The sequence below is a fragment of the Vitis vinifera genome, chromosome 19, assembly GCF_030704535.1.
Source record: "Vitis vinifera cultivar Pinot Noir 40024 chromosome 19, ASM3070453v1".
NCBI lineage: Eukaryota > Viridiplantae > Streptophyta > Magnoliopsida > Vitales > Vitaceae > Vitis > Vitis vinifera.
The window spans coordinates 25627638-25653975 of record NC_081823.1 but is presented as its reverse complement, the minus strand read 5'-3'; the positions used below and the strand labels follow the sequence as shown (position 1 = coordinate 25653975).

General features: G+C 35.0%; 1 protein-coding gene across 4 annotated transcripts; it reads right to left on the bottom strand.

Annotated features, from left to right (window-relative positions):
* Positions 1-1342: 1342 nt before the first annotated feature.
* Positions 1343-25669, bottom strand: LOC100246156 (uncharacterized). 4 transcript variants are annotated; one of them, XM_059735283.1, is made up of 17 exons: positions 25362-25669; positions 21725-21920; positions 20463-20771; positions 20243-20332; positions 14988-15461; positions 14776-14883; positions 12132-12262; positions 11896-12028; positions 11341-11704; positions 10720-11240; positions 10422-10604; positions 10186-10344; positions 9627-9701; positions 5993-6176; positions 3645-3841; positions 2657-2872; positions 1343-2050 (listed from the first exon to the last, which is right to left on the bottom strand). In XM_059735283.1, the coding sequence occupies exons 1-17, from the start codon at positions 25580-25582 to the stop codon at positions 1400-1402; spliced, it is 4212 nt and encodes a 1403-aa protein (XP_059591266.1). In that variant the 5' UTR covers positions 25583-25669; the 3' UTR covers positions 1343-1399. The 4 variants fall into 4 exon arrangements, with proteins under 4 accessions (XP_059591266.1, XP_059591267.1, XP_059591268.1 ...); XM_059735284.1 differs by having other exon boundaries at positions 3645-3838; XM_059735285.1 differs by lacking the exon at positions 25362-25669 and having other exon boundaries at positions 21738-21850.
* Between the last annotated feature and the right edge of the window lie 669 nt (positions 25670-26338).

The window sequence follows — 26338 nt, the reverse complement described above, 5'->3', positions numbered from 1 at the left end:
TAAACATGTAAAAATTATGCACAATTTTAAGGTCACATGTCAAATTGACCGTTAAGAGAGGAACATCATTATTATTGGAAATAAGTACAAATCCCTCATTTTTATCCTTGTCTTTCTTAGTAAATTGATATTGAAAAATTCCTAACCCTATTACTTTTTCATTTATGGATCATCTCTTCAGCCTTTCCATATATCACATGAAACAAACTTCATGTACTTAAAAAGATTACAGAACTTTACAAATTCGAAAAAGAGGATAATTTGATAAGTATACACACTAATATTTCAAACTATCCACAGGAATCAGAGTGAAAGGATGATAACTAAGCATTGAATTTAGTTTCCTCCAATTTCTCATTATAAAATTGGGTCATGTAAATATAAATTTTAAAAAATACTGAATAATAATAAAAAAGTAAAAAAACAAGTAAAAACTTGTTTTTGATAGTTTACATCCAAATAGAATATATTTTGGTGGATACAAAAAAAGAAAAAAAATGAGTTAAAATGAACATTCTCATGCATAAAGCATTTTAACTTCAATACAATAAAGCATTTCAACTTCAGTGCAAATAATCATGACAAAAATATAAAAAAACAAAGTTATATTTTTTTCAAACATACTATGATTATTATTAATTATTTCATTTTTTATTAATGAAACATAAAGAACCCTAGTACCAACACCCCTATTCAATCAAAATATTACATATTCAGATATTCTCCTCTTTTCCTTCATAAAAATATTTTTTACACATCAAATTAAGTTAACTTAGTACCCATGATTACTCACAACAAATGAAGCAATGTTAAGGTTTTGAGAATGTTTGAAGATTTTCACCTGATGTTCTTGCATTCCATCAACAATAAAGATTTGATTAGTTGTAGGCTTGTAATTAATATGGTATTATGTTTAGCTTTTAATTGAAATTTTCATAATAATACTTAATTTTCTACTACAAAGCTAGCATGTATAATTTCTTTTAAGAAAAGAAGCTTTTTCTTTTAGAGTTGGTAAATCATGATTCTTTTATAGCACATCTTGACTTGTTAAGAAGTCTCCCCCTTTGGAGTAGCTTCTCAAAATCCTAAATAAAATAAATAAATAAATAGCCAAAAAGCACTTTCTATTGAGCTTATTAAGAGCTTTTTAACTTGTTGTAAATAATTTTATTATAAAAGCATATAATTTAAAAAATAATAAATAAATAAATACGAGAACTAGAAGCTTCCTCAAAAACTTCTATTTTCACTTGAACAAGAAGTTATTCTATATTTTCACTTAATTTCAATTAGCCTTTGATGAGTTCATTGAGTTGACCAACTTCACTCCCTTACACTATTGTAATATGAAAGAGTAAGGGCCTTCTATATATAAGAAAATAAAGCACAATCTCTCTCAAATGTACATTTGTGAAGTAAAAACATCTGAATGCAGTTTCTGGAAAACAATTTCTACAGAAGAGAAATCAACATCAAAACCATAGCTCTGTCCTCCATACTGCACGTAGAGGTAGTCTTTAGGAGACGAGGGTGGGGGCAAAATCTGGGAAATTTCCGGTAAATCAGAGGTGGGTGGTGAAGGGATGTGTTTCTTTCTGAAAGTGTAGTATACATCGGCTAGGAGAAGCCAAATGAGATCTGGATCAATTGAAGAAAGTCCAGTGAGGGCGTTGAGGGCTGCATCACGAAGACCAGAAACGCTGCTGCAAGCTATTCCGACCACCAGGCCGCTCACCTTCTTGAGAACTGCTTCCAATGCTGAAGCACTCCTTTTGTTCAGGGATAAGTCCGCAATCATGTTAAGCATAGCTGCCTGGACTTTCAGAGTTGAGACTTCAGCCATTGAGTCCTCTGGTGAGGTAGGAGCACTTCTGTAAGGAAGTTGTAATGGGATTCTCTCTTCTTTAGAGACTGGTTGCTTCTGAAATGGGGATGTGGTTAGAAGTTTCCAGAAGTGGGTGCCGTCAGTGTGGAACCGGCGAGAAAAGAAGTCTCCCCCACAGATGTGGATTACTTTGCTCATCACATCTAGACATCTCCGGACAGCCTGTAGGAAGAAGGAAGTTCAAGCGTAGAAGAAGAATGCAGTATCAAAAATGGAAATTTAGTATAATGCTTTAAGCTATAACTTTTGGTTCCTAGAAAGGACTAAGACAAAAAAAATAGCAAGTGTCATTTGGATACATTTCCCATTGTTAACTTCTATATAAGATAAAAGAACTCTTAAATATTCGCATAAAACAAGCACGGGTTCTTAAAAATGGTTTAAAAAGAATTGAAGCATCAAAAAGAAAATTTTACTTCAAATTTTAAAATTTTTGAAAGTATTTTTTAAGGACACAACGTAAGTAACTACATTTTTGTTACTACTTTTTATTTTTAAAAATTAAAAAAGAAAAAAGAAAAACATAAATATATCAAAACCAGTACTAAGAAAAATAATTTTATCATATTTGATTTATCATGAAAAATATGCAAAAAAAATAAAATATTATCAAAATTAGTTAGAAGCTTATACATTTTCTAATTATTTAATCTTTAAATAAAAGAAGAATTTTCCTTCTATTTCTCATTTTTATTTTCTCTTCTTTGCATTTTATGTCAAACTTTCCAACTAAACATATGGTTAAGGGAGTGACTGGGGATTACGCACCACTGGATTCTTGTTCCGAATACAAACGACCAAGAAGGGCCATATTTTGTTCATTGCAGGAAGCAACCTATTCTCATCGGTTCCTTCCTCAGCAGCATCAAGAGTATCTTGGAGATGATAAAATGAACACATCTTAATCACACGTTCAATTGCTTCTTTAGTTTCCTTCTCATGCCTATAGGCCTCTTCCACTTTCGCCAGAGTTGCAATGCCATCCTGAAACAAATATTTATCATGAATATGAACAAAGGACAAGTATATAAATCAAATCTAATAGTGTAAAACAGATTGCAAAAGCATAAGAGCATAATTCCATAGCTATGTTCATTTTTCACTGGCAACCAATTCCTTAACTACCATACCACATTCATGTTGCATATTTCATCCCAGACATCATTCCAGAGATATGGAGTCTATCAATTTTGATGACATACAAACCCGTTTTAAATAAACTTGTAAATACAATCAGTAAATTAAAGTTAGAATTGCAGTTTCTTGGGGCAGGTTGGAAGAGTTCTCTGCAAAGAGAGAGAGAGAATGAAATGGCCAATCCTCAACTGAGCCCGATACCAAATAGTCATAGAACATTACATTTTCTCTAGGTTCCTATCCTCAAAAGAAGAGAGAGAGAGAGAGAGAGAGAACAGTTGAATGGTGTTGGAAACAATCAAGGAATTCTTTTTGCAAGTTGAAATGTTTGGAGCAAGAAAATCCAATGAAAACACCTAACAGAGAACACGGTGTTGGAAAGAGTCAAGGAATGAATTCTTTTTACAAGTTGAAATGTTTTGAGCAAGGAAATCAAATGAAAGCACTTTAGAAAAGACATTAGAATAAAACAAACACAAGAAGCAAGGAACCCTCATATGATGCACATTTATACCTTTTATAGGGAAACCTTCTTAACAACAAAAACTTTTTAAGGCTTAACGATAATAAATCAGCAGTGGATTGGTGAGAAGTCAAAACTATTCAATCAGAAACAGACCTCAACAATATCCAAGGCCACCAAGCATGCTGCTTGGTTCACTGAAGCAACTAGTGGGGTTGCAGCTGTTAAACATGAACTGGCAATGGATCCGACTGTTCGTCGATATCTTTTCGAATCATTCAACTTGAATAAAATGCTCTCCCATTCATCTAAATGCATATCAGCATCATTCAAGTAGATATCTGCCCCCTCTGCTATTCAGAGCAATATTAAATAGATATCAGAAACAAAGCATTTCAGCTAAGAAAACAAATTAGTTTACTTTCCTTAATTCAGAGCATAATACAATAACTTGGATGAGTGTTCAGAAAATTGGAGAGCAGAAAAAGTTATATAGGGGGAAAAACATAACATAAAATATTTAGGTTGTCTACTGATTAGGCAAACACGGGCCAGCTGGCAAATAGATATCAAATGCACTGTCGCAAGTTATATTTTAGCCTATGAATAGGTAAAGATACAGCTGTTACCCATTTATCATGTAGTGCAAGCTATTTTAGAACTATGGCATTCCTCTCAGAAAAGAAAACGGGAAAACATTCTAAAGAATGAAATCCAACCTGACCAGATTTAATCACAAAGAATGTGTTTCAAACTGCTGAAGTATACAAGTTTTCCTGGAAAACTAGGTACCTCTAACTAGGTGCTAAAATGTATTTTTACAAGGTGAAAGACTTGGGTTTACAGACCGGTGTAAGGAAAAAAAAGAAAACAGCTTATAGTAAGCCAGAAATAAGCTTGTTCTAGCATTTTTACCAGAAAGATACCATCAATTTTTTTCTAAGTGACAAAAATTGGGAGTTGTTGCAAGTTTTGGACAAAGGACACTGTGCAAGCATAGAGAAATGGTATTATTCCATAGCAAATCTGCACCAGTTTAAGGAAGCAGTTTCACTCTACTTCAGCAGCTAAAATTTCTGAAAGGCCTATTGGATGGGGAACTACAATGTGGGTGTTGTGAAGTTGATTCATGAGGATGTATATGGAAAAGTAGGGTGTTCTCAGAAGATATCAGCTTTGCTCTATTGACTTCCCCTGTCCCCTCCTAAAAATATTTGGACTCTTCATGCATGTGAAAGTAGAATCTTGCATATGGCATCAGGATGTCATGGGAATAACTGTGGGCTGGCATCTCAGTATGCTTGGTTGATGCCTGTCTGGAAAACCTATACTTTTGGTGTTATAAACTCAATAATATTTCTGCTGGAGATTGAGCATGTATTCATCATGAAGGGTAGAAAGAAATTGGAGTAACAAGCAAGGAGGGTTCCAACCACTAAAGAAAAGGATCTCTAAACTTTTATCCATTCCATTGTTGATTGCACATAATATGGATCTTTAGCTCAATTCCTAATTTTTTCAGGACTACTTTCTGCAAATGCGATCAATGCCAATAAAATTTCCCTCTAAAGAGCTCAACCATAAATGCTCATTTTTGCCAAGAAATCAACCTCACACTTGCAGAACCATTGCCACAATCAATATTGAAAATCAAGGAAGCTCATTAATCCATATTATCACTAAATGATAACAATCACCAAATCTTCTTTTTTCTACGTTAAATCAATGGATAATAACCGACTTACCCCAACCATGATGTTTGTCAAAGTGAGAGAAACTGTTATTTCAAATTATCTCAAATGTTAACCAGCTACATCTCAATAGCATTCAAGCAAGCAACTTCCTTGATATTGTCACCCAAGGAAAAGGGGACAAAGTCATTAACAAAACCATTGATGAGACCAATAGACTAAGCTTGAAAAAGCATCCTACTTAGGACACCCAGTATAGGCATAAATCAGACTTGACTGGTAAGATATAGGATCATCAGTCTATAATACCTCTACCAGCCTTAAACCACTACAGGCTTTCCTATTAATGACAATGGAAAAATTCATTGAAATCAAAGAATCTCCGATCCACCTCATCTCCAAGGATGCTTCCTTTTCCCCTACATACTCCAAGATCCCACTTGACATCCTACATAATCTCTGAATATTATTGATGCATCTTTCTTCTTGGCTCACATATTTCTCTGACCTTCAAAGTTCCGACAGTTCACAGAATCATCTCTCAAAATGGAAGATGACAAGTAAAACTAGAAAGCTTAGAACATGAGGAAGTGGAGACAGCAGAAACTGGATTAAATTAAGTGAACAGTGGAATACTAGCTTCAAGGAAACATGTTGACTCATTAGCTACATAGAGAATTCAAAGCACTAGTGGTCTCATAATGATTCATATCAATAACCATTCCATTCCATATACCATATGGCAGTTGGTTCTATGTTCTAACAGAGAATTTTGGGTCTACATTCAAAAAAACAAATTCCAGAAACAGTCACCTGACTCCTCTGGAGACGTATCCATATCCTCCTCGTAACATGATATTGAACTTTTTCCAGAATCAACCCTCGCTTTCTTTTCCACATCAGACATTTTAGACTTGACATGTATGGAGTAAGATTCTGTCTGAATGGGCATTGAACAAGCCTCCTTCTTTGATGCCTTGGCAATTTCTGCAACAGCCTAAGGAAAACAAAATTATTTAGAATGAGAAAGATAATTCCACCCAGCCAGATGTACCTGATGCTAAAAATTTGGGCAAAACAATAAATAAGTGGATAATAACATAACCGGAAGAATAGCTATAAAAAATGGCAGTAGTTCAAAATGCAAAATTAGTAATTACAACTAAACTTTCAACAACAGATAGACCTAGCATTCTCAAACAAGATGTTTATAAAAATTCAATAGCTATGTTCATAAATTAGCTCTAAACAATCATAATAGTGGCAGCAAGACCTACCTTGCCCTTACTTATGCTATCAATAAAATCTAAAAGAAGGAAGTTTTTAAACCAGAATAAGGTTCTCAACTAAGCAAACATAGATTTGAGAAGATTCCTTTCATACCCACCTCGCTCTAAACCATCAAAATCCTTCAATCTTGCTCTTTCCAGGCATACCAGAATAAGCACAAGGCCCATCCTAACCAGCAAAACCAACATTCCAACTAACCAAGGTATTCTCCACACATAGATAAAACCCACATACAAACAAAGCAAATAACAAACACCAGGAACTAGCACACACCACAATTAAGAGAATATTACTAGTAAATTCCTTCTGTTATTTGCAAAGGCAACCCCAATTCACAAGAATATTGCCCCATTGATATGCTGGTTGTCCATGAGAATTTTCTCCTATACTGATTCTCACAAAAAGAAACCAACTTTAGAAGGGGCACATGCCTAGACCCTAAATGCAATGATTTGCAGAAATATTACTAAGAAGATATCTTTTAAAGAGCCTCCATACCATCCTATAATGCATTGGAAAATGAATAGGCTGATTGATTCAATTATGGAAGCTCCTCAAGACTCTTGGGATCCAGTGGCCCTAACCACTTTCATGCAGCTAGAAATTAGCCAACCAAGCATTTCTAATAGTAACAATACTAAACAAGACTGCTAAGCAATCTTCCAAAGTAGAGATCCAACACACCCCATGCCCGCCAAACCTTGTGTCAGAATTTAGTTCTGAATCCATTGTCCATGGAAAATAGGCATGGGATAGGAAGCTGTCACAACCTCTTCTAATAACTTTTTTGATAGGTCAATCTCTTCTAATAACTTCCCACAGGCCTAACCCATGTCTCCCTCCCTTCACCAGAGTGCCAACCTCCTTCCTCCCCTCCAAACATGAGAATATTTAAACATATTTAGTGCATTATAATACATTCAAGTTCAAAGGTAGCAGTAAATAAAGTTTAGCCTATCAAAAGGAGAGGAAAAAGGAAAAAGAAAAAAAGTCTGAAGCGCAAGGACAATAAATGGAAACAAGAATTTTTAGTTAGCAAAAACACATGGATAAGCATACCTATTTATTGAATGTTCAGAAAAAGTTTCCATGCCCCTAGGTGACAGAATAATACTGGAACCATCTTTACTTATCTCAAATCTCCATTTATTTCCTTTCAACATTTATGACTCCTTCCAAAGTAGGGTTTACGATTAATAGATTACTAAGGGATTTTCTTTGGTTACAAGTTGTAGGAGGAATGAGGCACCACCTTATTAATTGAAACAAAGTGTACAAGCCCAAAGGGAAAGGGTGGTTGGGTTTAGGGAGATTTTCTTTAAGGAATACAGCCTCTTAGGGAAGTGACTGTGGAGGTTGAAAGAGATTGACACTTTATTGCATAAGGTTATCTTAAGCATCTAAGGGTCTCACTCTAAAGTCTGCAATGCCAACAACATAGTCAAGTGGTTGCATCATTTTGCTTGAAATACTATTTCACAAGTTCTCTATGGTTTTTCTAACCTTAAACATTTTTCCATTAGAGATGGTACAAAGATCCACTTTTGCAACGATCCATGATGGGGGACCAGCCACTCTGCACTCAATTTCCTAACTTCTGCAGAGTTGCAAGAGTGAGAAGCTCCTCTATTTCATCTATTCTAGCTTCTTCTTCTTCCTCTTTAGATAAAACTTTGGTTTTCATTGAAATCTCACTGATCTAGAAATTGATGAACTTGAACTTCTGATGTCATCTCTCACCTTCAAATATTTATCACCTTCAAAGATAGTTTTGATTATTGAATTCCTCATCCTTATGTTCTGTAAAGTCTTTCTTTTCAACTTTGTTCCCTTCTTTCCATGCCAAATTCATTTAGAACTCTAAATCACCATCTAAGGTTAAGGCCTTACATGGCTGGAGGCAAATAAACACCAGTAGTTTCTACAAGTGAGGAGGTCTTTCAAGCCTCTCAACCAGGATCATTTTGTTATGTGCCTAAGGAGCAGGGAATCAATAATCGTCTCTTATATTGCCTAGTGACTTGGAACCTATAGAATAGGCTATTTCACTATATTGAGATAAATTCAGTTCCTCCCAAGAGTGTGAAATATTGTGGTTCATATCTTTTAGAGGATTTAGGAATAATCATAGAGGAAGGGTACTTCGGTGGATAGTTTGGAAATAGAAGAATGTGAGAATTTTCAAAGACAAAATAGAGGACCTTAAAATCTATTTGGGATTTGATATATTTTTATTCCTCTTTTGGACTTCTTTCTCTACCACTTTTAAGGGTACTTCACAAAACATTGTACAACTTGATTGGAAAATGGTGCGCAGGTCAAAGAAGGTAGACTGTGAGATGCTCAGTATGACCTCACCTCTATTAGGTTTGATTAAGTTAGACTTTGATAGGTATGCTCTAGGTAAACTGAGCCAACTGGAAGTTGAAGGTGTGTTTAAGGATCACCATGGTACAATGTTGACAGCCTTCTTTAGATAAGCCCAAAAAGGTTCAACTATTGAGGCAGAGATCTTAGTTCTCTTGGTGGGCTTATTGCAGGTCAAAGTTTTTTTTGTGGAGGGAGATTCCACTATAGTGATTTCATGGGTGTCTAAACCAAAAAAGGTGCTTGGAAGAACAACACACAGCTTCATTAAATCCTAGATCTACCTTATGGCTTGAGTTGCTCCTTCTCTTGGTCCCCTCATTCAGCTAATGAGATTGAAAATCAATTAGCGAAACATGGAGCCAAACAATTTTATAGATGACTTTTTGCCACCTTCAGTTGAACATTATTGCATACCATGTGCCTATGTTCTTGTTTCATACTTGATCAGTAACTGTCTTGCTGCTCTTAAATTTTTCCTCATTTTTTATTTCTATTTTTTATCATCCTTTGTATTTTGGAAGGATTTAATTAAATAGTTTGTTCCGGCTACGACAAGAAAAAGATGGGTAAACAGCATTAGCTCCAAATATGTTTGGTATTCAATGTTAATTTAGAAGGCCACATAAGGAAGCAAAAAGCAGAGGAGGTGGCAAGGGAGCAAGAACAGCAACAAACAAGAAGCAAAGACAAAAGGCAAATTCAGAGAGTACTGATACAACACAAAGAGACTATTATATAAGTATGAGACTATTAATACAACACAAAGAGACTATTATATAAGTATGACCTTTAAGAAGGGAATAGTTAGATCTGGGTGTTGATGCCTGCCAAGAATCTCTAGTTCCATAGAGACAGTGCGCATCTGCACATTTTACAATTTCATGCAATGAGCATTACAATTCACAAGAATAAAATAATAGAACTTTTAACTCTTCTTTAAAACACACACACAAAAAAAAAAAAGGAACAAAATAGAACAAAAGCAAAATCCTGAGGAATCTAGAATTCCCACCATAAACATTGTGTATAAGCATGAATAAAGAACTTGCTGCCCCTAGGAAAAAAATAAAAATTGTAGGCTAAATGAAACAGGAGAATTAAAAAATTTTGTGATGTAAGTATATATAATTTTTTTAACAAACAAACCTCTAGAGAAAGAACTCCCTAATTTTCTTTTAGAAACATAATAACTTCAAAGAAGAAAAAGATTCTAAAACAGAGATGAGAGAACTAGTAAAGAAGATATTTTGAAAATTTAGTTAAAGAAACCCACAATCTCCATTAAATCATAAAATGGGCAAGTACAATACCCCAGACAGATTATAGAACTGAGAGCTTAATCATACCGGTTCCTCCAGCAGAGGTAATATTTTATGAGCTATGCCAATATAGGAAAGCATTGCACCAAGCACATTTGGTACATGAGGGTTGAGGTCCAAATGGCGTAACTGTCGACATATAGAGTCAATTACATAGTCCGCATTTTCCAAAACTAAGTGCCCTACCTGCCAGAGAATCATGTAAGAATTGTCATGGAGCACAGAAACAAACATGAATTGAAGGTTGTACAAAGTTTGCTCACTGTTGAGTAGCCAGAGGTAGTAGCAAGAACATGTAAAATTGCATCACAGGCCCTTCTGATTTGGAAGTTTGGACAAATAAGATTCTCAAGCAATAGATAAAGAGATGAATGAAGAAATCCACTAGAGGCAAAATCATTTCCAAGGCAGATATTAAAGATGCCTATTCCATCAATAATAACCTGTTCATAAAAAAAGGAAAAATAAAATAAAATCAGTACAATGTGAGTTATTTGTTGAGTCAAAAACAAATTTCTATAAATTATATGCACTATTAACGAAGAAACTATATATTTCCTGGTGTAGCAAAGTAGTGTCACAGAGAAAGTGTAGAGAGAAATTTCCAGCTTCACCATCTGCTTGTAGAAGAGAAGATTTCTGTTCTGTTGGAAGATCCCACACTTCAGAAGATAGATATTCATGCATTATATTACCAATACAATCAATTAAATGACTTCTTGCACCCCTTCCCTGCCAAACTCTCCAAATAGACTCATTAATCATGGGTGCTTCATGCCTGTAATGCTGGTCACCAGAGAATCCTGCATCATATCCCTTCATGTTTTCCTGATTTATCTTGGACTTCTGAAACATCCTTGCAAAATCCTCAACCGCTTGATCTGATATGCCAAATATCATTTCATTGAGCATACATGCTGCAGTACTTGCCTGGCGCAATAACTGCCCTGAACCAGTTCTATGATACCAAGACTGCCAACTTTCTTTACTATACTCCCTCATTCGGACCTCAGAAACCAATTTACGAAAGTAACCTAGAGGAATATCAGTGATAACCGACAAATAGCCTTCACTTCTGAAGTCTAGTCAAAAACAAAAAACAGAGATACAAGGCGTGAGTGCAAAACAATTAAAGATAGAATTCTGACCAAAAAAAGACTGGGTTCTGAGGGCTGAAACGACCTGCCATTGTAGACAAGCCTACAAGTCTAAGAATTCCTGCCAGAGCCTTGTATAGTTTCTGACTACCAACATAAACAAACCAAGGGGGCATGTGTGGAAGCTCATAATCTTTCTGCATGTTTTCTAATGGATATTGTATCTCTTTATCCTTAAGTCCTGCGAACTTTGAAATCTCATATGGAGCAGTACTCAAGGTGGCCTGGTCATCACTGGTGAAGCGAATACTTGATTTCAACTCAGCAACAGATTGCAGATATCCTGTGGAGGATGGCCTTTCTAAAAGAAGCTTGTCTATAGAACCAGAAAACACTGAATTTTGACTCAGACAGAGAGCAAAAACGTCCAAGAACCGTGCAGCTTTTATCTACACATTCATAAGAAAGATCAATATATTGCTGACAATTGAAATGAAGAACCAAAATTCTAATCCTGCCAGATTTTAAAGAAACCTAAATCATTTAAATAATAACAAAAACACAAGACAGCTAATGAATCAGACCCTTTCTGATTTATTCATTTCACTTCAGAAATATAAACAGAACATGGTTTTCTTACAGGAGACTGAAGAAGATGATCCACCACAAATTGAGGACCAGAAAAATATATTAGTACAAGTAATTGCTGAGCATGGGACAGTGCAACCGATTCCTCACTTCCAAGCACCACTTTTGGAAGATTTTCAATGAGCCTGTTTCCAAGACAAACTTCAGTTCTAGTAAGGAAGTCCACTTTAAAACAAATTGTCAATTTTCAGTCCTATCCCTCCAATTTCATGTAAAGGAAACACAAACCTGCTGAAGATTTCGGCAACATCACATTCTATGTGATGCTTATCACTTGATGAAAATAAATACTCAAGGAACCCCTGTGCAACTGCAGACACCTCTTCAGAGTCATCACAAACCAAAACACATAGACACTCCTGCATTTGTAGCATCCAGAACATGTATTAAGCACAATTCTAAAGACAGAAATCATTAATTCTCAATTAATCAAATTTCAACAATTTTCAGAATCAAAATTAGCTACAAAAATTTCCATCATCTGAAATTACAATCAGTTACATACCTTGGATAATTACAGAAGTTAAAAAAATAAAAAATAAAATAAAATAGAATTCTCCTATTATCACAAGCAACTAAACTTCCTAGCTTTTAGAGAACATAAAAACATGTTAAAGATAGCATCAGTCTACAAACTGTTTAGAAACAATCATTATGAATTCATCAAGTGTTAGAAAGGTATGCATATGAGATGTCTCTAACATTCCTACAGTTGGACCTGTAATGTGCCAGAGAAAAGAAGAGGTAAGTTTCTTCCTCTTTTGTTTGTTTTATTCACTAGAGGTTTCCATAGGGTATAGGAGAAGAACAATTTCACTTCCACAAGTTCATTGTTTGCAGACAACCTGATATAGCCGTAGTTCATGTACCATTGAAACTAATCTTAAAGGCAATTCAAGAATCAGCCAAGCAAATATGTTTATACCATTCATTATTTATCTTACTGAATTAAAAGGGACATTTAATGCAAATCTAGCTGAACACCAAAAAAAAGAGGGGGGGGGGGGGGGGGGGGACAGTAAATTTTAGCAATCTTGGGGGAAAAAAAAAACATAACATATTCATGCAGAGAAAAATCATGGACGGTATATCAGTCTCTATGAACAAAATGCAGATATCAGCAGACGGAGAAGATACATCTAACTTTTCGGCTTGCTCTCTACTGAAGGTTAAAGAATACTCCACACCAAAAAAGGCCATCCAACTAGTAACTAAATGCAGTAAAAGATGCAGACATGAAATAAATAGAAACATATAAACCAGCTTGCACCAACCACACAACAATCATTGATGATCTTATTCCATCTATTTGGTTCATCAACTAAAAACTCCTATTCCATGGATGCCACATCAGACAATTTTCTTTATAGAAATACAGATAAAGATTCATTTAGCATGATGATGATATGCAGCTAACCTACCAGAATAGCATATGCAGCTTCACTCCAAAAATTGCATATCTGCAGGGGGAAACCCCATAGATCCTGAAGTTGCATTCTAACATGAAAAATAAAAAGGCATACAGGTGACTTGAGCTCAACAGGGATGATGGCCTGGCACTTCAGATGCAATGATGACACATCTCTTCATTGGTACGGAGAGGACTAGTGAGGATGTTTGGCTTGAGGTGAGAATAAGGTGACTCAGAGAGGCGCAACAAGAATGGCAGTAGCCAGATGACCAGAAGGAGCTCTCAACCATCTTTCAATTCTCTAGTGACCTAGAGTTTAGGATGCTTCTGAAACTACTGTTAGCGATGGCTACTGACCATCTTTCATGTTCTAAATCAGGATATGCTTGAGGTATTCCAAAAGAGCCCTCAGAGATTCTCTCCAAGTCTCCAAACAATTCTCCAAAGTTTTCAAAACTATTTTTCCAAAAGCCTCTCTTCTCTGTGAGGGAGAGAATATCCACAGAGAAGTTTGAAAGAGTATATCCTGAGGAGATCACTTGAGGATTAAGCCACCATTAGCAAAATAAAGGACATGCTCTGCAGTTCAAAATGGTTTGTGAATGAGATTTGTAAACTTGTAATTTGGCTCACTCATCAACTCCTGTTAGAGGGCCAAGGCAAGAAGGTGGTTCTCTTGGGACACACAACAAAACCAATTAGCTCTCACCCAAACCACCAAGCCAAGACCCTCAAGTCATCTCATGTTAGATCAAGGCCAGAGATTTTCTGACACCTCGACCTTGATTGGTTATTAAATTGACATCAGTCCTAGAATATTTTAGAACCACTCAGCTCCTACAATAGATCCAAACAGGTGTTAAGCATCAGGGTGTATAAGGATATAAAGCTTAACCAAATTTCAGTAGACCATACTTCATTTCATGTGTAATGTTCAATAGGCCTAGCTTCAATAGCTTCAACCATGTTATGCCATCTAGTAATTACCACATCTTTTGGTTGGCACCAACCACTAGGCCATGTGCCTCCTTATTGTTTGACTTCAACATGGAATTAACACATTGCTCTACTTTCATCAACTTAAAATAATATCTTAATCACCCATTGTAAATGAATGAACTTTTCTATGAGCATGCCCAGACCAGACTAATCTAAAAATATAAAGGCTTTATGTCAATCTTTCATGTATGCTTATTATGATTAGATATAAATGTCCTCCAAATGGTTTATTGTTTTTTATTTCAATTTTTTTCTTTTTCTTTTTTTCTTTTTTTAAGCAATCCTATGAATGTTCTCCAGTCTCATATATCTATAAAAACATTAAAAAGAATGCAAGATTTGGAATCAAAAGGGATTCATAACTATATAGTCTAGTCACAAGGTATTGCATGCTTATAACATCAGGCCAGCTAATGACTAGACAGCTAATAGTGATAGCTCCAATTCTAATTTCAAGCTCACCAAAAGCATCAGTCTGCTTTTCTTCAGAGTGTGACTGCACTTTGACAATAGTCCTTGTATGGCCACCAAAAGTCCTCTTCTCACCTTTTTTGCTGGATGAACACATATCTAAAAACATGAAAAGCAGTCAAGGAAAAAATATTACTGCACTAATAATGAAAGCTTGAATGAAAAATGGTATAAGATAACAATGTTTAAAATAAATAACGTACTTTTGGGAAAGTCGTGCACAATAGTTTATCCACTTGTGTGGAGGTTTTCTCAATCCAATCTTTTGTACGAGTTACATGCAAGGATCCTAACATTTTTCTAGAACTAATGCTACCCTTCTCTTCAAAACCAAATTTGGGAGAAATGGAACTAATAATTTCACCACTTGAATCTTCTGCTATAGTTTCACTTTGTCCTTGAGCTTTAAGAGGCAACTGGCGGAGCTCCTCCAGAAATGATTGTGTAGATTCATCCTTGTTTGTGTGACAGCCAGCAATAACATTATCAAGACCCGATAAATTAGCATCGTCCCGAAGGACTACCATAAGAAACTCAGCCACACCTCTAATTGCTTGATCTATAGCTTCCACACTTCCAGCAGCCCCACTAATCATTGTTTTCGAGACATACAAAACTTTTGAAAATTGACTAACAACACCAGGCAAAAAGAAAGCTAATGCATCTGCAGAACCAACCTGCAAACCAAAGAAAACAAAAGTTAGGACAACCAGAGTACAATTAATACAATTTTTCATTTTTCATATAGGAAGAAGCACTCTTGCACAGCCCAGGCACTACTAGAAGTTTCTGAACCTCAAGGTACACCAGCTAATTTATTTATAAAAGATACTATCTTCTCTTACAGAGAGCCCTTCCTTGCAATAGTAACGTTAGTAATGAAGGCAGGAAACAGACAGGTACTTGGATGAAGGCTTCTATCAAGATTTAATAATCACTTCACAATGGGACAGAGGACCTGGCAGACAATAATAGTAATTGGGATTCTAGAGAGAGAGCTTCTCTTCTCCTAGCTGAGGAGGCAGAGGCTAGAAGGGTGGCCTTGGGGGATTACAAAAAGTGGGCTTTAATGGAAGAAACCTCCTGGAGACAAAAATCTAGAGAAATTTGGTTAAGGGAGGGTGATAAGAATACTAAGTTTCTCCACAAGATAACGAATACACATAGTGAAAGTAACTTGTTGACCTGAGTGAGAGTTAATGGTATGACTCTAACAGAGGTCGACAATATCAAGGACGAGAGCTTTTCATGCTCTTCTTTCTGAGACATGAAACTGGAGATCAAGCATCAGAGGCTTGTGTTTTGAAGTGTTAGGGAATGATAGTTCCAAGCAAAGTTTTTAAAGGCAAAAGCATAAGGTGAAGTGTTTTAGTGCTCATGAGGCAACGCATAAGCCTCAAGCCATTGAAGTGTAAGCCTTTTAGGATTCTAATTTTCATAGTTAATAAATATTCAAAATAATTTTAAATCTATAAAATAAAATTAAATCAATAATAAATTTCATAATAAATTCATTTTTCATAAAATTAAAAAAAAAATCATGTTAATAATTCCATAATGTAAATTAAAAAAAAAAAATTGCAGTACATAATTGTTTTTATTTGAAAAAAATAATAATTAAATCATAAAATTGAATATAGAAAAAATATACTATAAAAGAGGAAAAGAAAATAATAATAATTAATAAAGTAAGTGACTTGTATTTCTATTTTTATTGTAATATTCTTATAAAATTGATAATGATTTAATGGAAAGGAAAAAAAATTCTTTCATTAAATTTAATTATAAAAAAGGGAAAAAATGGAAATTCAAACATTGGAAATAGTAAATAGGAAATAATGCTTTAGAATTTTAGATGCATTAAAAGGGCACATGATAGGGCTGATGTTGGTTTGACTTTTTCCACACAAATAAAAGAAAAAAAAAGACATAATAAAACAAAGAAATGAGAGAGATGGAGAGATGGAGAAACAGAACCAGAGAGAGAAAATGAGAGATGAGCGGAGAAACTAGAGAAACGTGAAAAGCAAAGAGAAAATATGCAACCTGAGAAACAGAAAAGTGGCAACCCTAATGAGGGAAAAAGCAAACTTAAACACTATCTCTATCTCTATCTCTATCTCTATCTCTATCTATCTATTTCTATTCAATTTTTATTTTTTTGGGCACTTTAGCAACTTTGTTGAGGCTTGAGCCTCACCCAGAAGGCGTGAAAAGCGTGCTTGAGGCGCGCCTTAGCCACGCATTAACCCCTAAGGCATACGCATTTTAGGGTTGACGTTTTTTTCTTACATCTCAACGCGTTTGGTAGTCACCTTGCCCTAAAGTGCGCCTCAACGCGAGCTCAAAGAACACCTTTAAAAACTTTGGTTCTAGGAGCTTAGAGGAGCCTTATTCTGAAAGGAAAGTTTTCAATGCTCTCTCCAGACTTAGTGAGGATATAAGGCTCCAGGACCAAATGGTTTTACTATTACTTTTTGGCTGTTTTGTGGGGACTTTGTCAAGCCTGAGATCTTAGGGTTTTTAGAAAGTTTTTCGCTCAAGGCACTTTCCAAAGAAGCTTAAACACCACTTTCTTGCTTTTGATCCCTAAAGGGTGAGGCAGAAGATTTAAAAGGCTTTTAGATCCATTAGTCTTATAGGGGGATTGTACAAGTTGCCAGCTAAAGTGCTAGCAAATAGACTTAAGAAAGTGGTGGGAAAGGTGGTTTTAGGTTTTCAATGTGCTCTTATAGAGGGCAAACAGATTTTGGATGTGGTTCTTATTGCTAGTGAAGCCATTGACTCAAGATTAAAGAGCAGCTTGTTTTGGCTTGTCCTAAAGATGGATATTGAGAGGGCTTTTGACCATGTCAACTAAGACTTCTTATTGGCAGTCATGTCTAAAATGGGTTTTGGACAAAGGTGGATAAGAAGGATAAAACGGTGTATTTCTACAACAACCTTTTTTGTTCTCATTAAGGACACACTGTCTAATTTCTTCCAAAGTTCTAGGGGTTTGAGGCAAGGTGACCTCCTTTTCCCTTATTTATTCATCTTAGCTATGGAAGCTCTAAGTCAATTGTTGACTAGAGCCAAGAATGGGGGCTACATTGTAGGTTTTAAGGTGGAAAGAGTAGGGAGGGATTGGAAGTATCTCATCTCTTGTTTGTCAACAATACTTTAATTTTCTATGACGCCAATCATTATTAGTTGAAATATTTGAGCTAGGTGTTTATGTGATTTAAGGCAATCTTTGGCCTAAAAAATATTCTACATAAGAGCAAGATTGTTCTTATTAGGGGAGTAGCTAATGTGGAGGAATTTGCCTCGATGTTAGGTTGTAAAATAGGGAAGTCGCCCACTTCTAACCCGGGTCTTCCTTTGGGGGCCTCTTTTAAATTTTCGAGGGTGTGGGATGAAGTGGAGGAGAAATTTAGAAAAATATTAGCGATGTGGAAAAAGCAATGCCTTTGTAAGGGTGGGAGACTCACTTTAATCAAAAGCACTTTATCTAGTCTTCCAATTTATTTCATATCCTTGTTTGTCATCTCAAATAAAGTCAATTCAAGACTTGAGAAAATCCAAAGAGACCTTTTATGGGGAGGTGGAGCATTAAAGATAAGGCCTCATTAGGTTAATTGGAATCTAGTCCGCTTGGGAAAGAAGGACGAGGGCCTTGAAATTTCCAACATCCCTATCCTTAACAAAGCTTAGCTTGATAAGTGGAATTGGAGATTTGCTACAAAAAGGGATTCCTTATGGAAACAAATCATAATAGGAAAGTTATAAGAGGCGAACAAGGGTTGGTGTTCGAGAGGGGTGAGAGGTGGATATGGAGTGCAGGTAAGGAAAGCCATCAAACACGAATAGGAGGTTATAAAAGGCAGGTCTCGCTTTTTACTTGGAAATGAGAGAAGGGTTAAATTCTGGAAAGACTTGTGGTATGAGATCAAACTTGGGAAGAAGACTTTCCAAATTTATTTTCCTTTGCTTCTAACAAAGAGGGCTAGGTGGGAAAGACTTGGGAAGCAGATGGGGAAAGGGGTGGTAGGAGCCCCAGCTTTTCAAGGCAGTTTAACGATTGGGAGTTGGATAAAGTGGAGATTTTCTTTTGGAAATTACAATCATTGGTAATTAAAAGGGAAATGGAGGACAAACTGGGGTGGAATGAATCCAAGTGTGGCAAGTTTAACATTAGATCTCTCTTTTCTTCCTTATCTAGGAGATATAAAGAGCCTTTTTCACCTAGTATTGTGTCAAGGTCTTGGGCACCAATGAAGGTCCGTTTATTTGCATGGGAAGCATCATGATTAAATAGTTGGATGCTATGATTTTTTTTTTTTTTTTCCTTCTAAGATCTTAACAAAACTTGATAAAACATATATAAAAAAATTAAAAAATTAAAAAATTTATAAAAAAAAAAAAAAAAATCTTGAGTTTGAGCTACTACAAGAACTTTTATAATTGAAAATGATTTTATCGATTAAAACAGACCAATTGAACAAGTATATGGAACATGCCGATTATAAAATTTATAGAGGGTGAACCACTAATATGATGTAAAATTTTCCTGATCTAGTTGGTTTTGTGTGAAACATTGATACAAGTAAATTGAGTAAACAGAACATGATTCAACATTACATGGGAAAATCAATTCCAATTGCTTCCACTTCCCATGTGCTAATGAGAAATACTCCACAATATCCTTCTTTAAGAAGATGTTATAAAGCAATTAACCACAACAGATGAACAAAGGCATATGATTGACTAGACAACAAACAGCAGAAACTACATGAGGCACCATGCCTCTGGCAAATCCTCCTTAGAGTGCTAGAAGTCTAGAAGCACTCAACAACAATATGTTCTTTCTTTCCATCGAACCATTTTGTAATCCAATATGTGCAAAAGGATCTTATAAAACATCCCATGGGAAAGGAATTAACCCGACATTTGTTTATAGCATATTGAAGAGAATGATAAGAGTGAGGAAAAATTATCAATAAAATCCGAAAACAAGTGCTGGATAGGCAAGAGAATGAAAGATTATCAAATAAAAGAACAAAGTTATGAGAGAAAGATAATCAACAAAAATAACAAACAGTTGTAACCCAACAAACAATCATGTTTCACTGGACATCATAAATCTGAGTAAATCCTGATAGGACTCCAACCAATGATTTAAAATTTATGCAAAGAAAAAGACCAAGGAAGAACAAGCCTAATTGAAACTGTTAGAAGATGGGTTCAATTGTAGAATATAACTCATGATTCAGCACAAAAAAAAAAAAAAAAAAAAAAAAAAAAAAAACCAAAAAGCCTAGAAGTTACAAATTCCATAAAGCAGAACCAATCAGAACTTACAACCTACGTACATGGTTTAAGTAAAACATTGCTAACACTCTTCATAAGAATTTAAAGGAGCAAAACCACTGATGATGAGTTAATCCCTAGTGTTTACCAAATGTTACAAGATTACCTTAGCGACAAGCATACGAAGGGACAAAAAGGCTTCTACACGGAGCTTTGCACTACCTCGATGTCCTCGTTGAGCCTCGGTATCTGCAGCCTTAGCGTTAAATCCCAGGATTAATTCCACAGAAAATTTTGCAGATAAATACAAGGTATGTAGAAGGAAACAACAGATCAATAAGAAGTGCCCTAGAATTCATCTATGTCTTAGGCACAATTTGACATACTTTTAGAAGAAGAGATAACCAGTGTCCAACAGCAGCTGAAGCACCTTGAGACTGGAGAAATGCAATTAAACATTCTCCTGGTTCTGAATCATATTTTGAAGTGTTAACGAGTGGAACTTGCAAATCTCCACTTGCTAAAAGTATGGGAAAACCCAAACTTTGTTTACAGGAGCATGACATATCAGAACACGGTTGTAAACTAAGAATAAGTGCCCTGAAGCACCTAATTACTCCTTCACGAAATTCTTCTGCAGCCTCAGATGCAGAAAGCAAAGCCCCGTAAGTCAATTTCTTCAGCACCACAACCATCTACAAAAATAAACCATCATACTTCAGGTAAAAGGCTTTTCTAATCAAGTTGATTGCACCATTAGTGACAAGGTTTGCCTATAAAATAGAAAGCCCAGATTTTTCTCACAGAGAGGATAATCTCAAAAAGGGAACATCAAACACAAAAAGAATACTTTTGGGTATCCTGCAGGTATCACCAATGCCTTTTGTTACAAGACCAATCTGAATAATCAGTTATTGCATGAAGCTTTAGATTGATCTAGAATCCATAAACTGCATAATTACTACTTATCAAATAAACAAAAGTTTTAAAAGGCTGAAAGCATATAGCCTGACATACCATGCCATGACTATCACAATCCATACTGCTCGTGCCCTGCAACTCTCCTTCCTCACATTACAAAAATGGCCAAGTACTAAAAAGTAGGACCAATGTTAAACTACAAAAGCAGCATTGAACTCAACCAAAAACCAAAAAAAAAAATTAAAAAAAAAACAAAGAAAACGAGAATGAAAAAGACAACGGTTACAGTTAACAGCCAGTTCACGGGAAATCATATAAGCCAGCCTGATACCACCATGATCATTGAGTATTATTACAAAAGGTAAATTCAACAGTAAGAAGAAAATGTTGTTAAGCAGGAGTCAGGCTGTGGGCATAAAGTATCCACAAGTCAGCAGTACATTGAAAAGGAAGGGAGAGAGATAGACAGGTCCAAATAGTCCAATACTTTCCCATCTATACTATTTGTACTTCAGGAACAGCCTCTTCTTGATTCTTTTATAATGAAAATGTGAAGTTTCTCACATTTCAAGGATAATTGATTGGTTTACAACATCATACCAAAAATACATGAAGTGTGTATGTGAGTGTGAGAAGCCAGGCTGATAACAGCAAGCAACAAACATTTGATCTTGAAACATGTGAAACAAAAACTGACCAAGCTAAATGCCATTTCTAATTGAAATACCTGATCCACTGACCCTAATTGGCACTTCTTAAGAAGTTCTTCCAAGCAATGAAGCACGCCTTCTGCCACACTGTCGCTCACCTTATGCGGCATTTTTGGGACATCAGATATCAACTTCTCTTCAGAATCAACCTTTTTTAGGGATCTGCAATCAACTGCAGCATCCAATAGAAGCAGCAATGGGAACAACGTGTAGCTGAAAAGATAGACAACATCCTAAATGTCAAAATAAAATTTTGAAAAATACTGAAGAATAAAACCTCAAATATAAAATTCTGACTCAGAATGACTCAAAAACCACACCCAAAGTTTTCTATATTACATAAAAATAAATAAAAATTATTGATAGTAAAAATAGTACAAGAAGGGAACTATTAACGGCGGATTGTTTTACTTTAGCAAAGAAAATACTGATATGAAAGTTATTCCTACGAAGGTGCTAATTTTACCTGTGCTGAGACTACATTAGGGATGCAACTTGGATAGGTTAACCCTACAAAACCCAAAGCTAAGCCAACTTTTGGGCAGGCATGTACAATCACTTTTAATACTTGGATCAGAATTGGATTGAGGTTTTTCAACCTGAAGTCAATTTAGGTTGAGCTAGGGTCAAGGTTCAGGCAACCTGAGCCTAACCCGAACCCTAATTTAATATTTTTATAATATTCATTTTAAAGGGTGTTTAAAAAAAATTAAGAAAAAATATCAAATTCTAATATATTAGCTACTATTTCATTTTATTAGAAAGATAAATAAATTTAGTTATTTATAATTTTCTAATAATCTTGCAATGTTGTCCATTTACTATTTAAATTTTGACATAAACATATAGGGAAAAAAAAAAGGTTTACAAAAGAAATTGCGAGTGGGTTCAACCAAATTTAATACACATAACCCTATCAAGCCAACTAATTGATCAACTTGAGCATAACCCATGCTCAACCTAAATTCATAAAAAATGAGGTCATGTTGAGCTTGGGTTGACCAGCTTGGTTTAAAGGTCAGGTTGGGCTGGGTTCTAGCTGAGTGCTTCATAATTTAGATTGTTTGGGTTGGCTACAAACAAGACCTAAGCTTTCAGAGTTGCAGTTCTACCCTGAATGAGGTTCCTGCACCTTTTACCACACTTTCCTATCTCTAGGAGTAGCCAAGAAGACACCATGATATGGTGAACTCCAGCATTAAAGCAGCATACAGAGTACAAACTAAAACCACCAAAACTGAATACCTATTCCATTCCTCCATGTTTTGTTTGAATAGGGAACAAACATAACTCAAGTTTCTCCATGTTCAAAGCAAAGTTTCATAAAGCCATTCCTTTTTTCTTGTTTACCTTTTATTTGGCTATATTTTTCAAATGAGCCACAAGCTTCCCAGTACCATTAGGGAGAGGCTCACACAGCACTTAAAAAAGATTAAGGAAAACAAAAAATCATTGTTCTTGCCTTCTTTTTATTTCAGCATACTTTTTTCTGTCCATCTTCTTTAAGAATGTATTTAAGGTGATCCACACAAAAAGTTTGTTGCTCTTGCCTTTTTTATATTTGGCACGTTTGTTTTCTGTACATCTTCTTTAAGAAAATATTTGAGGTGTCACACACACACAAACACAAATTTGTTGCTCTTGCCTTTTTATATTTGGGCATACTTTTTCCTGTACATCTTTAAGAATATATTTGAGGCATCTCACACACAGAGAGATAGATCAGTCTGTGCTTTTCCTTAACTGATTTAATTAACACCCGGGTTTTTCCCCCCTAATTAAATGGCAGCAAACCCTCATACATATACACACATATATCAACTTTATTTCTGTTTTTTTTCTGCAGGCAGTTAAATGGCTGCAGACCTGCTCATTTTCCAGTTTACCTTCGCCAAAAAAAGATAGCACAATTTTTTATTTTAAAAAAAAACACAAGTTATGTTCGTTACCCTATTCTTGCCTTTCTAACTTCTAGTAGTAAATTTTTCAAAATAAAGGTATCAAATTTTTTTTAATTCTTAAGATTCAAAATCACACAACCAAAGCCTTGATATTACTTTTTAACAATGTTTTAAAAGGCTAAAGGCGATCTTGAGGCATTTTACCAAATGAGGCAAAGCATAAGCCTCAAGACAAAACAAAGCATAAGCCTCAATTTAAAAGTAATAATAATAAAAAGAAAAAATCTTTAAAATCATAAAAATATTAATAAAATCACATGAAAATTAAATAATATGAAAACTATGCAATGTATAATAACCAAATTAATTGCATGTCATTTTCAATGGCTTCTAATTTAGTGTTTTTTTTTTCTCTCTTCTAGAATCCAACTCTCTCTCATGCATTTATCAAATAATATTCAAAACCACCATCATTATCACTAGTAGGATCCTATTATCCTCTCCATCAATGTTAATATCTACCCACTTTTTCTTCTTTACCGATTAACTAGAGTGATCCCTTTTCCTTTATCCATCAACAGTAAGATAATCATTATATATAAGATTGATCACTACAATGACCAACAATTCTTTTATTTCTTCTTCCCAATCTTTTCCTTTCATTTCCATTTAAAGGATTAATTGGTAGTCAACTAAGCCCTTTTGTATATTAAAGGTTTAACCCTAATCTTAAATGCAAGACTAAACATAAAAATCCATACCAAAACCCCATAAAAGCACAAATCATTACAACCAATGAATACTGAGGTTTAAACATCCTAAAAAATATATACAGAAAGCCCATAAAGCCCTAAACCCATTAAAACCTTTTAAATATTAGAGGCTTAATCAGGGGAGGGTTAAACCTTGATTACCTCAAGGCTAATTTGCATAGCCACACCTTGTAATAACCTTTTCAAAGATTAATCAAGAAAATATTTTTTTTCGATAAGTAAACAAGAGATGCATTAGAAAAAGGCTAAAAGCCACAGAGCATACTGGGAGTATACAAGGCAGCTAAAGCCTTAATCAAGAAAATATTCATGTTTTCATTTTTTAGAAATAAAAAATTAAATCAAATTAAATGGGAAAAAAAAAAAGCATCCGAAATGCACCTACATATTTCAGAATCATTAAATTCTATTCCATTTATATTAAAATTTTCCAATCAAATAATTTGATAACATAACCAGAATTTTCAATTCCTATATATTAAATTAAAAGGGTGTCATTTTCTGGATAATTTTGACTCCATTTCTGCAATTTCCAAACACTGGACTGGAATGGCAAAGGCAGTTCATTTCCCACTCAATAATGAAGTCCAACCAGATGGGTCTTGAAAAAAAATGAAAGTTCAAAATTTCAGATATTTCACTCATTTAAATTTGAGATTTTCTTTCCACTCAGTTCTTCAATTTTTTTTCCTGCAAGCAATTGATTAGAAACAACTTGATTCAACTAGAATACAATTATTTGTTATGAAAAGCCTAAAACCCAAGATTCAAAATTCTGTTTTCTCCCATCTCATCAATCTTCTCAGAAAGCAACTGATTAAAAAAACAAAACTGGAGTCCAACCATTTAACCAAATTGAATTGAATTGAATTTTTTTTTAACTTTACTGGAAAACCTTAGACTCGAAATTTGTTTTCCTAGCAGTCCTTCAATTTTCTCGGCAACCAAGCACACAGAGAGGGGTGATGAAATGGGCTTACTCGAGAAACGGTTGAAGGGAAACGGAGGGAGATTTTCGGAGAAAGCGGAGGAGCTGAGGGAGCGCCGAGGAGTGTTTCTGAGGATTTTGGAGAAGCCCCAGAAGTTCCAAGCAGTAGGTTTTCAGCTCTGCGAAAACACTGCTTCTTTGCGCCTCATCGCCGTCGTCTCCATCTCCGCCACCGACGATGAAACCGCCGTTGTATCTATCAGTTTCTTCCATCACAGGAAAAACAAAAAAGGGCGGAAGCGCTGTCGGTACACTGGTTCTCTCTCGTCTCTTCTCTTTCAAATCACCTTGTATGGGCCAGAGCCGGATGCTTTCATACGGGCCTTATCACTTTGGTGGGCCTATAATGGGCCTTTTTCTCCGACCCGATATTCGATTTGGTTAAAACTTAAAACGTAGAATCCATCCCAACCGATGATGAGTAATAAAAGGCCGGTTTGCAAATGATTCTGTGAAAAGCAAACTGTAGTGCTTATTACACTTTCATCAAAAAAGCACTTTTATGGTTCATTAATATTATTTTTTTGTTTTCCACCTCATTCATTGATAAATTTTTTTTTTTTTTTAAATCACATTTTCACTCTAACCTTCCGTTCCTGAAAATTTTGAGGAAAAATACAAAGAAAAGAAAATAAAAAGGAAAATAAAAAAATAGGTTTAAATTTAATAAATTATTTTTATATATTTTTTCATACTCATTTCACTTAGTCCCCTCTATCATATAAAGATTAAAAATAATTTTAAAATATCAAAACTTTTGATGAATTTTAATTATATTTGATTTTCTTTTATATTTTTCATGGTGAAGTCAAACATAAGAAAACAATTTTTTTTTCTTAATACTTTTCGGAACCAAATATAGAATAATAATCACTTAGTTATTTTGAATTGTAATTGATTTTTATTATTAAACTTTCAATGCTTAAAAACATTTGAAATTGTACATTATAAAAGTGTATTTGGCAATAT

Bases quoted from the DNA above. Each gene is read 5' to 3' on its own strand.
- LOC100246156 (XM_059735283.1), bottom strand. From the start codon at position 25,582: ATGGAAGAAACTGATAGATACAACGGCGGTTTCATCGTCGGTGGCGGA. The intron at 15,462-20,242 runs GTAATCTTGTAA...TTTGGTTTGCAG, and splicing joins TTCGTATGCTTGTCGCTAAG to GTTGGTTCTGCAGATGCATT. The intron at 2,051-2,656 runs GTGCGTAATCCC...TTCTTCCTACAG, and splicing joins TTCGGAACAAGAATCCAGTG to GCTGTCCGGAGATGTCTAGA.